At 42.8% G+C, this 13,591-nt stretch overlaps 1 protein-coding gene across 1 annotated transcript in view; it reads left to right on the top strand.

The window, feature by feature from the left end:
* PPP6C (protein phosphatase 6 catalytic subunit) overlaps positions 1 to 13,591 on the top strand; it is a 169,380-nt gene that overhangs the window by 24,093 nt on the left and 131,696 nt on the right. The window contains exon 2 of the mRNA XM_040324883.1: positions 11,376 to 11,471. Coding sequence (XP_040180817.1) covers positions 11,376 to 11,471 — 96 coding nt within the window. The remainder of the gene's footprint in view (positions 1 to 11,375; positions 11,472 to 13,591) is intronic.

Raw genomic sequence — 13,591 nt, 5'->3', positions numbered from 1 at the left:
CTGATCGCCATTTTATTCTCTAGGGTGTTGGGATAAAAAAATATATATAATGTTTGGGGGTTCTAATTGGAGGGAAGAAGATGGCAGTGAAAATAGTGAAAAATTGCATTAGAATTGCTTTTTAACTTGTAGTGCTTAACTTGTAATACCAACGGCCACCACCAGATGGCGCCAGCTCACAAGGAAGAGCTGGGGACTTGACAAAAAAATATTATTATTTTTTTTCCCACCTTCCATGCCAAGTCGCCAGGATACTATTTCTAGTCGCCATGGCGACTGGGATTTGTCGAGCCCTGCCAGAATGGCATGTATTTAGTGCAGTATTCGACAAATTCCGGTCGCCGTTGCGCCTAGAATTATCGACCTGGCACCCATGGCAGCAGAGCTGGGGTATACTGTGAGCATTGCCGCGCATCTCCCCCGCGATCACGCATCCCTGCAATGGCGTCGTGCCGCTAATTGAGGCCGCGGCTTTGCAGCCTATGCATCGGAGGCGGCTGGAGTGAGGCGAGCTGCCTGCAGGCCGGGCGGGATGCATAAGTGTCATGCAACCGCCATCGGCTGTGCTGGGTCGGGGATGATACAAGCACAGGCTGCGGGCGCTCCGCCTCCGGCCGCCTCTCGCCCCGGTGATTGGGGAATTTCTCTGAGGGGGCGGTGCCACGGGGAGTCACTGGAAAAGAGGTGGTCGGAGGAACCCTGCACCCTCCAGCATCTCAGAGCGCGAACAGCAAGGATAAAGGTAAAGAGAAGCCAATTTTAAAACCATACTTTATAGGATTTTTGCACTTATGGTTCACACTAGCAACACTGAGTTAGGGCACAGACATATTGATATTCACTTTACAGCCACTGTGCCATCAATTGTCACCCCTGTGACATGCCAGACGCAGTCACTGTGCCATCCCATCAAATGCAGTCACTGTGCCATGCCATCAAACGTAGCCACTGTGCCATCAATTGTCGCCACTGTACCATGCCATCAAACGCAGCCACTGTGCCATCAATTTTGTCGTTAAAAAAAACCTGGCTCTTAACTTTTTTTAGCTGGCTCCTAGATTTCAAGCAAATTTGTCAAGCCCTGATTTAGTGTAACCCGTGTGATGTGTAATTATACGAATCGTTTCCTAAAGTTTATGGATTTAAAAAAAAGTTGGAATTTTCCTCTTCCTATAAAATTTATGGGATACTATTTGTTGTACCAATGGAAGTGGTTTAAATTGTGTCATTATAGTATTCTGTATAGGGTCTTGATTAACTACCTCCTCCCATCCACTCCAATGCTGTAATTGAGCTGCTATATAGTAAAATCCTGAATTGGGGATTGCTATTCCTCCCTTTATCTTTTGCCTGTTTCCAATTTAATTCTTGGTTTTCCATATGAGATCTCAATTTTTCTAAATTTTAATGTTATCCAAATTGGACAATTGTGTAGAAAGTAAAGCAATTGGGGCAACCACGCAATTTTCACCAGATTTGCCCTTTAGATCATTGTCAATGGGAACCTACACCAGATTTTACCTTGTTCCCTAAATCTTGCCACAAGGGGTATAATATCATCTATATAGTTTTTGACCTGAGGGGTTATCACCCCTAGGTATTTAAATGATGTAACATATTTTAGCTGGTGGTTTTGGTGTGGAAGCTCCAATTGCATTAGGTCTATAGGCATAATCACCGATTTATCCCAATTAATTTCAAACCCTGAAAATTTCCCATAAGCATCAATAAGTGAAATGGCCTTAGTCAGAGAGATATATATGTATCTCCTAAGAATAATAAAGCATCGCCTGCAAAGAGCTTTTTTTTCCTCTAATCCATTTCTGCGAAATCCTACGATATCCGAATAATTTCGGATAGCCTCTGCCAATGGCTCCACAGCCAACGCAAAGAGGAGCGGAGACCGGGGACAACCCTGTCTGGTTCCGTTTCCTCTCCATTTCTGCTGGAAAGAGGAACCATTAATCTGTACTCTTGCACTCAGGGCGCTATATAGCAATTTTATCCACCCTATAAATCGTGGTCCTATTCCAAATTGTTCTAGACATGCCCATAGGAATTCCCATTCTTTACTGTCGAATGCTTTAGTTGCGTCTAATGACATGATGGCTCTATTCCCTTTATTGTCTACGGGTATTTGTAAGTTTAGAAACAGTCGTCTAATATTGTTAGCTGCCGATCTATTTGGAATAAAACCAGATTGGTCCCAGTGTACCAATTTACCGACGTACTTTGAGAGTCTAATTGCTAGTATTTTTGCCAAAAGTTTGACATCGGATGTCAACAAGGAGATTGGACGATATGCGTCAGGTTTAGTTGATTCTTTTCCTGGTTTCAAAATAGAAATAATTACTGCTTCATTCATCGAGGGGTGGGTAGAGACCCCTCTTCAAAAGCATAATTAAAAACAGAGTAAGTCGGGTAACAACATTTCACCATATATTTTAAAAATTTCCCCTGGTAAGCCATCTGATCCTGGCGATTTATTATTAGATAGATTTGCTGCTGCATCTCTCAATTCCTCCATTGTTAATGGGCTCTCTAACCACTTAAGCCCCGAGCCTGTTTTTCAGATTCGGCGTTTACAAGACTATTACAAAACATCTTTTTTTGCTATAAAATTGCTTAAACCCCCCAAACATTTTATTTATTTATTTTTATATTTATATATATATATATATATATATATATATATATATATATATATATATATATATATATATATATATATATATATATATATATATATATATATATATATATATATATACACACATATTTTTTTTTAATTTTCTAACACCCTAGAGAATAAAATGACGGTCATCGCAATACTTTTTGTCACACCGTATTTGCGCAGCGGTCTTTTTTTTGGAAAAAATTCACTTTTTTAAACAAAAAAAAAAGACAACGATAAATTTGGCCCAGTTTTTTTTATATAATGTTACGCCGAGTAAAATGATACCCAACATGTCACGCTTAAAAATTGCGCCTGCTTGTGGCATGGCGTCAAACTTTTACCCTTAAAAATCTCGATAGGCGACGTTTAAAAAATTCTATAGGTTGCATTTTTTTAGCTACAGAGTAGGTCTAGGGCTAGAATTATTGCTCTCGCTCCAACGATCGCGGCGATACCTCACTTGTGTGGTTTGAACACCGTTTTCATATGCGGGCACTACTCGCGTATGCGCAAGCTCGTCGGGGCGCTTTAAAAAAAAAAATGTCTCTTCTTATTGATTTTATAATTTTTTTTACACTGAAATAAAAAATAAATAAAAAATGTGATCACTTTTATTCCTTTTACAAGGAATGTAAACATCCATTGTAATAGAAAAAAGCATGACAGGTCCTCTTAAATATGAGATCTGGGGTCAAAAAGACCTCAGATCTCATATTTAGACTTTAATGCAAAAAAAAAAAAAATGGAAATTTTGTCATTTAAAAAAAAGTCTCTTAAGACGCTGGGCAGGACTGACGTTTTGACGTCACTTCCGCCCAGCAATGCTTGAGGACGGGTGGGGGCCATCTTGCCCTCACTCGCATCCTCACACAATAGGCAGCAGCACCCGATCGCCTCCGCCGCTACCGACGGCGGCGGAATAGCGCAGGAGGGGGGGCCTCTCCCGCCACCGATAACGGCGATCTCGCGGAGACCGCCGTTATCTTTTACAGGCCCGCCCACTGAAGAGATGGATATCTCGGATGTGGCAGCAGCTGCTGCCGTTACCGAGATATCCATCTTTAAAAACAGGACGCATATATACAGTGGGCGGGCGTTAATTGGCTAATGCCTCCTTTTCATCTTCTAGTAATCTCGGTAAATTAATATTCTGTAAGAATGGTTCCATATTCCTTTTTGACCTTTATTCCAGCTTCTGTATAATTCATGGTAAAACGTCCGAAAGACCTCCCAGGATCTCGGATGAATCACTAATCTTCCTACCTAAGGAGTCTTGAATTTATGTTATAATAGTAGTGGGGTTCTGTGTCTTAACTACAGCGGCCAAAACATGTCCTGTTCTCTCTCCCTCCTCAAAATACGGTTGCTGCAAACAAAATCTTTTGTTTTCAGCTCTTTTTAGCTACCTGTGCATATTTTTCCTGACTATGTATCCACTGGATTTGGTTATCTTTAGTGGGGTTAAGGACATACAATGTTTCAGCTTGCATCATATCATCAGCCAGTGTTTTTTCCCAAACTGTTTTTTATATTTGAGCGATAAAAAGTCCTCTAAGGCAGGGGTTGACAAATTTGCTTGGAATCTAGGAGCCAGCTAAAAAAGTTAGGAGCCAGAAAACGCGCCCCGTCCCGACGAGCTTGCACGCAGAAGAGAACACATACGTGAGCAGCGCCCGCATATGTAAACGGTGTTCAAACCACACATGTGAGGTATCGCTGCGATTGGTAGAGCGAGAGCAATAATTCTAGCCCTAGACCACCTCTGTAACTCAAAACATGCAACCTGTAGAATTTTTTAAACAACGCCTATGGAGATTTTAAAGGGTAAAAGTTTGTCGCCATTCCATGAGCGGACGTAATTTTGAAGCGTGACATGTTGGGTATCAATTTACTCGGCGTAACATTGTCTTTCATAATAAAAAAAATGGGGATAACTTTACTGTTTTATTTTTTAATTAAAAAAAGTGTAATTTTTCCCAAAAAGTGTGCTTGTAAGACCACTGCGCAAATACGGCGTTACAGAAAGTATTGCAACGATCGCCATTTTATTCTCTAGGGTGTTAGGATAAAAAATATATATAATGTTTGGGGGTTCTAATTAGAGGGAAGATGGCAGTGAAAAATTACACTAGAATTGCTTTTTAACTTGTAATGCTTAACTTGTAATACCAACGGCTCACCACCAGATGGCGCCAGCTCACAAAAAAGCCCTGCTCTAGGGTAAGCTTTCTGTGTATCCCAGTATATTAAGGGTGAGACTGTAAATCTATTAATTTGCTGAAAGATTTTAATCTGTGATTTAATTTCATCTGAAGAAAGATGTCACCCAATAGGGATTAACTTTCCATAGCGTATCCCCATTGTTGATCTTAAAGGAGAAGCATACGAACAAAGGAGAGTGATCTGATATTCCTCTAGCTTCATATTTAAACTCACTGAGAAAAGGCAATATAGAACGGGATGCCATATCTATTCTCGAGAGATTTGTGTGTGACTGAAAAACAAGAGAACTGTCTAACCAATGGGTTTCGCAGCCTCCACAAGTCAATCAGACCCATCTCCTTTATATTTAGCGAGGGTCGTAGGGCCCCCCGGATATTGTTTATCTGATGCAAAGAGCATATCAATTGATGGGGTCATACACTTGTTAAAGTCTCCAATTATTAACCAAAGACAGTTTTTTTTTTTTTTTTTTTTTTGTCTTTTATGTTTTATTCTGTTTTGTCAGATGCAAACAGAATAAATTCTTTCAGTATTTCTGGTGTGTAAGGCGGAGGGATATAGATATTTGCCAGTACACAGCTCCGCCCTGCCACAAGCATTCCAAACAAATATATCTACCCCTATCGTCCTTAATCTGCCTACATTTAAAATCTATTGTATTGGCTATAAGTATAGATACCCCTCTAGAATATGGTGTATATGTAGAGTGAAATTGAGTTCTAAACTGTTTATTCCTCAAGTAGTGTAATGTACTTGGGAGTAAGTGTGTTTCCTGTAGGCATATTATCGAGGGTGTAGCTCTTGTCAAAGATGTAAAGACTGATTGTCGTTTAGAGACAGAGCCCAATCCTCTAACATTCCATGAAACTATTACATCCTCTTGAGAACTCTTAAAGCACTATCATTAAGTACAACATTTAGTTATAGTTAGCCATATCATATGTAGAGGGAAGAGAAAGACAAAGTAACCCAATATCAACATGGGATTTAAATAGTTTAGATCAGGCATGGCCAAATGTGGCCCCCCTGTTGATTTAATACGGCCCCCCTGGGGATTTGGATATATATACTGTTTGTGGCCCCCAAGGCCACAAAAGATATATACCGTATTTATCGGCACTGCCTTGGATGGGACAGGACAAGCGCCGTCGGATTACATGAAAATAATCTCCTGTTTACTCAGCAGTGTCTGTATTGGAACAGGGCTGTGGAGTCGGTAGATAAATGTACCGACTCCGACTCCTCAGTTTTATGTACTTCCGACTCCTCGACTCCGACTCCTCTGTATTAATATGCGAATGTATTTTATACATTCCTTGAGGGAAAGAAACGCAACCTACCACCAGTGTCATCTTAAGAGCATTATAGGCCCCCGGGCAATACAGTGCACTGGGGCCCTGTCTACACAATCACGCACGAGAATTACTGACAAAAATCATAAAATTTACTGGCAGAACCACATTTTTTACTGCCACTGCAAAAAAAGTACCTAAAATTACAGTTTTCAGTGCCCAACAATGCAAATGTCAGTATTTAAACTATAAACATATAGCTAGTGCTATTAGAAATGTGTTTAAGTTAAACAAAAGTACAAAAAAAAAATGTCTTCATTGACATGAAGGTCAGGTTACTATAACCCAGCCAGCACAGAGTTTCCTCTTACATCAGAGTCTGCAGGATTCCCCCTTATAGTGAAAGGGAACTCTTATGTAAAGGGGAACGCTGCAGATCATGATCTAAGGGGGGAACTCTGATGTGGAGGGGGGCTATGGTGACCAGAGACAACCTTATATCAGAGTCCACTGCTTTCTCTTTCCCACTTACATCAGGGTCCGCAGACTGAGTTCCCCCTTGCATTGTAAGGGGGAATCCTGCAGACTCTGATGTGGGGGGTACTCTGGTGACCAGAGACCACCTTCCTTAGATTAAATACACTAAGGTAAGGGGGGTCACTAATATAGGAGGGGGAACCTTTATATCAGTGCCCCCTTACATTTTTGCATTCACTCCCCCCTTACATCAGCAATCCCCCGCACTCGTGGAGGACCGGATCTTCTCTGTGATTTCCGCGAACTGGGCATGGGCAGTTCTAACCCGTCACTCTCCATAATTTTTTACTGGGGTTGCTGGGCAGCCGGTGGGGCCCCCCAGGCAAGCGGGGCCCCCGGGCAACTGCCCAGCGTGCCCAATGGAAAAGATGGCCCTGCCTACCACAGGACTACTGGCTGGGAAGCCAACAGTCTACAGTATTGCACAGTTTAAGCAAAAGCCAAACGCAATGAAAACAACGTTTTATAAAAAAAAAAATATTAATCAATCAAGTGGCTGGATAGTAGCAGCAGGCATAAACATCAGGAACAGGATCTTTACCAGTTCAAAAATACAAACCACATTATTTGGTTATTTTAGAACAAAAACAAAGCTTATCTATAATGAACCAAAAACAAAATCTGTAAAACCCAGAAATGGTTTATATTAATCTTGAAATGTAGTTATAGGCTTAGCAAATGCAAATCAATTCAATGTAGAGTTCTAAGGAAGAGAATTGCATCTGCCAGATCCTCTTTCATAGAGGCTCTTAAGTCAGACTTTTAGTTCAAATCATAAAAAAAAAAAGGGGGGGGGGGGGGTTATTTTCAGTATAACTGTATATAATTAGCCGTCCTTTGGGATACTGGATCCACTACAATGTAAGGGGGGGGGGGGGTGGAGATAAACTGCAAAAAAAAAACTATCTTAAAGAATTAATTTGGGCCTGCATAATTATCCAGCCATGGGATGCGAACTCTGGTGAGGTTAAAAAAAAAAATATTGTCCTTAGTTTTTACTCCTCAATTTTGCTGGAAATAACATTGCGCAGGTCAATTCCATTTGTCTCAACCGTCGCTTTATCTCCATGAATCCTGCCCTTTGATGCTGGATGCTAGCTGAGAAATCCGGAAAGAAGCACATTTTTGCACCATCCAATTTTGTATCACCCAGCTGTCTGGCTCTCTGTAGTATCTTATCTCTGTCCTTTTATAGTTCATCTTCAGAATAAAAGTTCTTGGTTTTACATACTCTCCCTCAGATGTAGAGCGTGCAGCAACTCTATGTGCACACTCTACTGTAAAGAGGGGGGTAAAATGATAATTTCCCAAAACTTCTTTAAAGCCGTTGTATACCCGCATATGCAATTTTTTTTATTTTTTTACACCTGCAAGACATAATGAGCTAGTATGCACTGCATACTAGCTCATTATGAAATACTTGCCTCGGAACGAGAAGAGAACTTACCTGGTCCACGCCGAGCGAGATGTCATCTTGACTCGGCGTGTCTTCCGGGTGTCGCCGCTCCAGCGCTGTGATTGGCTGGAGTGGCGATGTCATCACTCCCGCGCATGCGCGTGGGACACTTCAATTCGGCAAGGTCCGGCGACTGCCGGTCCTTTATCCGAGGATCCCCCCCCCTTGCTAGGGGAATATCTCCTAAACCGTGCAGGTTTAGGAGATATTCTCTATACCTACAGGTAAGCTTTATTATAGGCTTACCTGTAGGTAAAACTAAAAAGTCTATACAACCACTTTAAGCCATTTTTCTATGAATTCTACTGGCTACCAGCAACTTAACTGTGGGCACCCAGCTGTGACATCTTGCGGATTCTCAGCTGGGTGCCCACTGTTAATGCGCAAGCCACGCTGCGCATTGTATATGGCCCTGCACTCTTCTGGGACCTGTGACGTGTCCCAGAAGACGGCAGGAGGGGGGGTGTTGTGGAAATTATGAGCTTCACCTATAAGTAAATAATTCTGTTGCACCAACGAGCACGGTTACAGCTCTTTTGTATAAACTGGGAACGCGCACTTGTATAAGGCCAAGTCTCACAGATGGGCTGGAATCGCGTTGAGCATGAACATTCTGCTGGCCTAGGGCAGGTGGTTTTTTTTTGTTTGTTTTTTTTGTGCTGAGCAAGGATAACAAAAAGATGGTGGATTCACAATTGGTCAATCTGACGCATGTAATTATTGAAATAGATATCGGGTAGTAATGTGTGCAGTTTCTTGCTGAGATACAGCGCAAGCATCCAAAACAATGCGCCTCACATTGTGGCGGGTGCAATCACTATAAACATAGCTCTGATCAGGACTGTGTGCATATTCCCACCATTACTATTGGTGTGAACTAGATATGGGTTTTTCTCTGGCCTATGCCGCCCGAGTGCTTTCACACTGAGGCAATGTGCTGGCAGGACGTTAAAAAAAAAAAAAAAAAAAAAAAAAAAAGTCCTGCAGGCAGCATCTTTGGAGCGGTGTATACTGCTCCTGCCCATTGAAATGAATGGCACCACTGCCGAAGAGCCTGCAGAGCGCTTCTGCAGTGGTGCTAGACGAGAGCATTTAATGCCTTTATCGGCCGCTGGCTGGGATGTAAGCGCCCCGCTAGCAGCCAAATAGCGCCACTAGAATGACAGTCCAGTGTGAAAGCAGCAGAGTTCCGCTGAAAAAAAAATTAGGTCAGCAGCTACAAATACTGCAGCTGTTGACTTTTTTAATATACGGACACTTGCCTGTCCTGGGCGCACGCGATGTCGGCACCCGAAGCCCATTTCTTCCTCGGATGCTGCTGCCGCCATCTTCGGGAAGTGGAGCCTTGCAGCTTCACTTCCTGGTTCCCTACTGTGCATGCGCGAGTCGCGCTGTGCGATCCCACTGGGACCTGTGCATCTCCCAGAAGACAGCGGGGGGGCGGAGTAGGCTCCAGATGTGGCGTAGGTCACTACGGTGATCTATGCCCAGAAGAGGGAGCAAATACCTGGATTACACAGGTATCTGCTCCCTCCTCCCCCCTGAAAGTTGCCAAATGTTACACCGGAGGGGGGAAGGATTCTGAAAAGCGGAAGTTCCATTATTACTCCGCTAAGTAATAAGTGATACAGAAGTTCTTGCATTTAAACATTTTATTTTAAACAAAACAAGCCTCCAATCAGTGCACTTGTATGTATAATTTAGATAAAAAAAATATATATATCTTAAATACACAAAAACAGGTAATCCAAAACTAGGGCTGCAACGAAAGATTTTTTCCATAATCGATTAGTTGGCCGATTATTGTTTCGATTAATCGGATAGTGGCCTTAAAAAAAATTGCATTTAAAAAAAATGTTGGGCCAATTTGTTGGGCAGATTACATAACACAAATTGCCGCAAAAACACATTACATGCTTTTCTGCAGCTTCTCCATTGAAGTATATTGAACCAAAAAAAACAAAATAGCACCGTTTTGCGTTAAGTCCTTGCCCTTTCCAAAAACGCGGCAGCTGAAAAAAAAATCATGGATGTGAACGTGTCCTATAGGAAAACATGTAAATGAACTGTAGTGTGTTTCTGCAAAAAGCACCAAAATACAGAGGTGTGAACCCCGGCCTGAGATGTTAAGTAACATAATGGGGGTTAAAAAAACAATTAAGTACAAAAAGAGCAAATAATCGCTACTGTAAGGGGTTCATTTTTTTTACTGTGGGACAGTGAAAGTAATATTTACAGTAGCGATGATTATTTATTTTTTTTGTACTATAAAGGGCTAATTTTTTTTTTTTTTTTTTTTTTTTTAACCCCATTATGTTACTGGCCGATTAATCGATTATGAAAATTGTAATCGATTAATTTCATAATCGATTAGTTGTTTCGGCCCTAATCAAAACTTGGACTAAAAAAGAGACAATATGGGCTAACTTTATTTTATTTTTTTTCTTCATTAAAAAAAAAAAAAAATCCCAAAAAATTGTGTTTGAAAGACCGCTGCGCAAATATCGTGTGACATAAAATATTGCAACAATCGCTATTTTATTTCCTTGAGTCTCTGCTAAAAAAAAGATATAATGTGGGGGTTCTAATTGATTTTCTAGCAGAAAATACAGGATTTTTACTTGTAATGGGCAAGTGTCCAAAAATGTTAGTCTTTAAATGGTTAAACTGAGAACTCTCCTACACACTTCAGTTCATTGAAGTTTAAACATTGTATCTCTTATCGACTTCTAAGGCAACTTGCATTGACTTCTATTACAGAAGCTATTTGAAAGTCGCGCCACTTTCTTTCCCAGCACAATCGACCGATTAATTTAAAAAAAATAAAATATCGGCCAATATATCTGTCAACCTCCTATTGTTGACACTCTTTTCCACTTACAGTAGCTGCTGCATTCTCACCCAAGGATTATACTCGAGTCAATACGTTTTCCCAGTTTTTTTGGTACCTCGGCTTATACTCGAGTATATGTGGTAATAAATGGGCTCTATTGATTTTTAAAATATCTTAGTGTTAAAAAAGATTGTCTGACCAAGCGTGTGTGTGGTTGGTTCTTGGAAGTTTCAGTATAGGCTGCTTTGGGAATACTCATACAAATGTTGCGTTGTATTCTGTGTAAAAAAAATGTATCTGCACTTTACAAATGTAATAAATACTTTTCTTCTTTTTTTTTTTTTTTTCCCTCTAAAGCGTTTATGTGACTATGTTTGTGATCTTCTGCTGGAAGAGTCAAATGTTCAACCTGTGTCTACACCAGTTACAGTTTGTGGTGACATACATGGCCAGGTATGTATTCCAAGGTGTGTGTGTGTGTGTGTTTAAAAAAAAAAGTCAAATGGCATATGTTTTTATTATTTTTTTCTTCCTAAAATGCTACATTTTCTCAGTTTAAACATTTTGCTATCTTTTCTATTGTGAATAAAATATGGGTTTATGATATTTACAAATGCTTTCTGTTTTTTCTATGTAGATTTTATGCAGGGCCCCAACATTTTTGGAGCTGTATATTATTGCAATTATGGTATAAATCCTTGGGCACTACAGTGTAAACAAAAATATTAACAATAGGTTCTGTAAAACTTTGCCCAGTGTATGAGCCTTAAAGCGAGGGTTCATGCAAAAGTGGACCTCCGCTTTTCGGAACCCTCCCCCCCTCCGGTGTCACATTTTACACCTTTTCAGGGGGGGAGGGGGTGCAGATGCCTGTATAAAACAGGTATTTGCACCACTTCCTGGTATAGACTCCCGCAGCAGTCTGGCCCCTCCCTGTCACCCCCCCCCCCACCCTCCGTTGTGATCTGGGAAACACTCGGCTCCCAGAACACAACGCGGACCAGTGGGAATGGCGCAGCGCGACTCGCGCATAAACAGTAGGAAACCGGGCAGTGAAGCCGCAGCGCTCCACTTCCCGATTCCCTCACAGAGGATGGCGGCGGGGGAAGTCGACATCGCGGGCGACGTGGACAGGTAAGCGTCCATTTTTTAAAAGTCAGCAGCTGCTGGCTTTTCAAAAAAAAAAAAAAAAAATTCAGGTGAACCCTCGCTTTTGTTAAAGAAAAGAAACAAATGGAAAATTTGTACGTAACATTCCCTTAAAGCGGAGCTCCACCCTAAAGTGGAACTCCTGCTGATCGGAACCCTCCCCCCTCCGGTGTGACATTTGACACCTTTCAGGGGGGAGGGGGGTGAAGATACTTGTCTAAAGACAGGTATTTGCACCCACTTCCGGCCACAGTCTCGGGCAGACTGCGGGCATGACATCGCCTCTCGTCCCCGTTGTGTTCTGGGAACACGCGGCTCCCAGTACACAGCGGGAGCCAATCGGCAGGCGTAGTCTGACTCGGAGCGCTTCACTTCCTGGTTCCCTCACCGAGGGCGGCGGGGGGGGGGGCAGCAGACTGACGAGCGATCGCTCGTCCTCTGCTGCGGATGGCGCTGGACTCCAGGACAGGTAAGTGTCCTAATATTAAGTCAGCAGCTGCAGTATTTGTAGCTGCTGGCTTTTAATAAAAAAAAAAAATTTCAGCAGACATCCGCTGTTAAGAGAGGTGTAAAATGAGTCCTTGAGCTGGTATATGCACGTTAAGAGCTTGTGCACACTGGGCATCAAAAACCCCACTTTTACAAAAATATATTTTTGTAAATGTGTTTCAGATGTTGCTTGATTTATTGCTTTTAGGAGTTTCTTTGCTTGATGTCTAGGTCAAAGGTACCCAATGCAAGCTTCTCTCGTCCATTGTATTTTTAAAAGTTGATACTTCATACAATATTTGCAGATTAAGAAAGAATATCTTTTATGTGCTGCTATGTGAGATGGTAACCGATACCTAGGCAGTCAGGGGTGATCGGTGCGGCGGGGGAGTTACAAGTACTGATCTTCCCCCTTTTCAGCTGCTTTAGTTATACAGCGGTGAGAAGTGCTTGTAAATCTTCCCCCCCCCCCCCCAAAAAACCACACCGATCACCGCTGACTGTCCCTGTCTACCTCCGTGCTGTGTGTCGTCCCCCCCCCCCCCCTCCGTGCTGTGTGTCGTCGTCGTCGTCCCCCCTCCGTGCTGTGTGTGTCCCGCCCCCCCCCCCTCCGTGCTGTGTGTGTGTGTGTGTCCCGCCCCCCCCCTCCATGCTGTGTGTGTGTGTCCCGCCCCCCCCCCTCCATGCTGTGTGTGTGTGTGTCCCGCCCCCCCCTCCGTGCTGTGTGTGTCCCGCCCCCCCCCCCCCCCTCCGTGCTGTGTGTGTGTGTCCCGCCCCCCCCCCCCCCTCCGTGCTGTGTGTGTGTGTCCCGCCCCCCCCCCCTCCGTGCTGTGTGTGTGTGTGTGTGTGTCCCGCCCCCCCCTCCGTGCTGTGTGTCCCGCCCCCCCCCCCCCCCGTGCTGTGTGTCCCGCCCCCCCCCCCTCCGTGCTGTGTGT

This window comes from Rana temporaria, chromosome 9 (genome assembly GCF_905171775.1).
Source record: "Rana temporaria chromosome 9, aRanTem1.1, whole genome shotgun sequence".
Taxonomy (NCBI): domain Eukaryota; kingdom Metazoa; phylum Chordata; class Amphibia; order Anura; family Ranidae; genus Rana; species Rana temporaria.
This window is presented reverse-complemented; position numbering and strand designations above follow the sequence as displayed.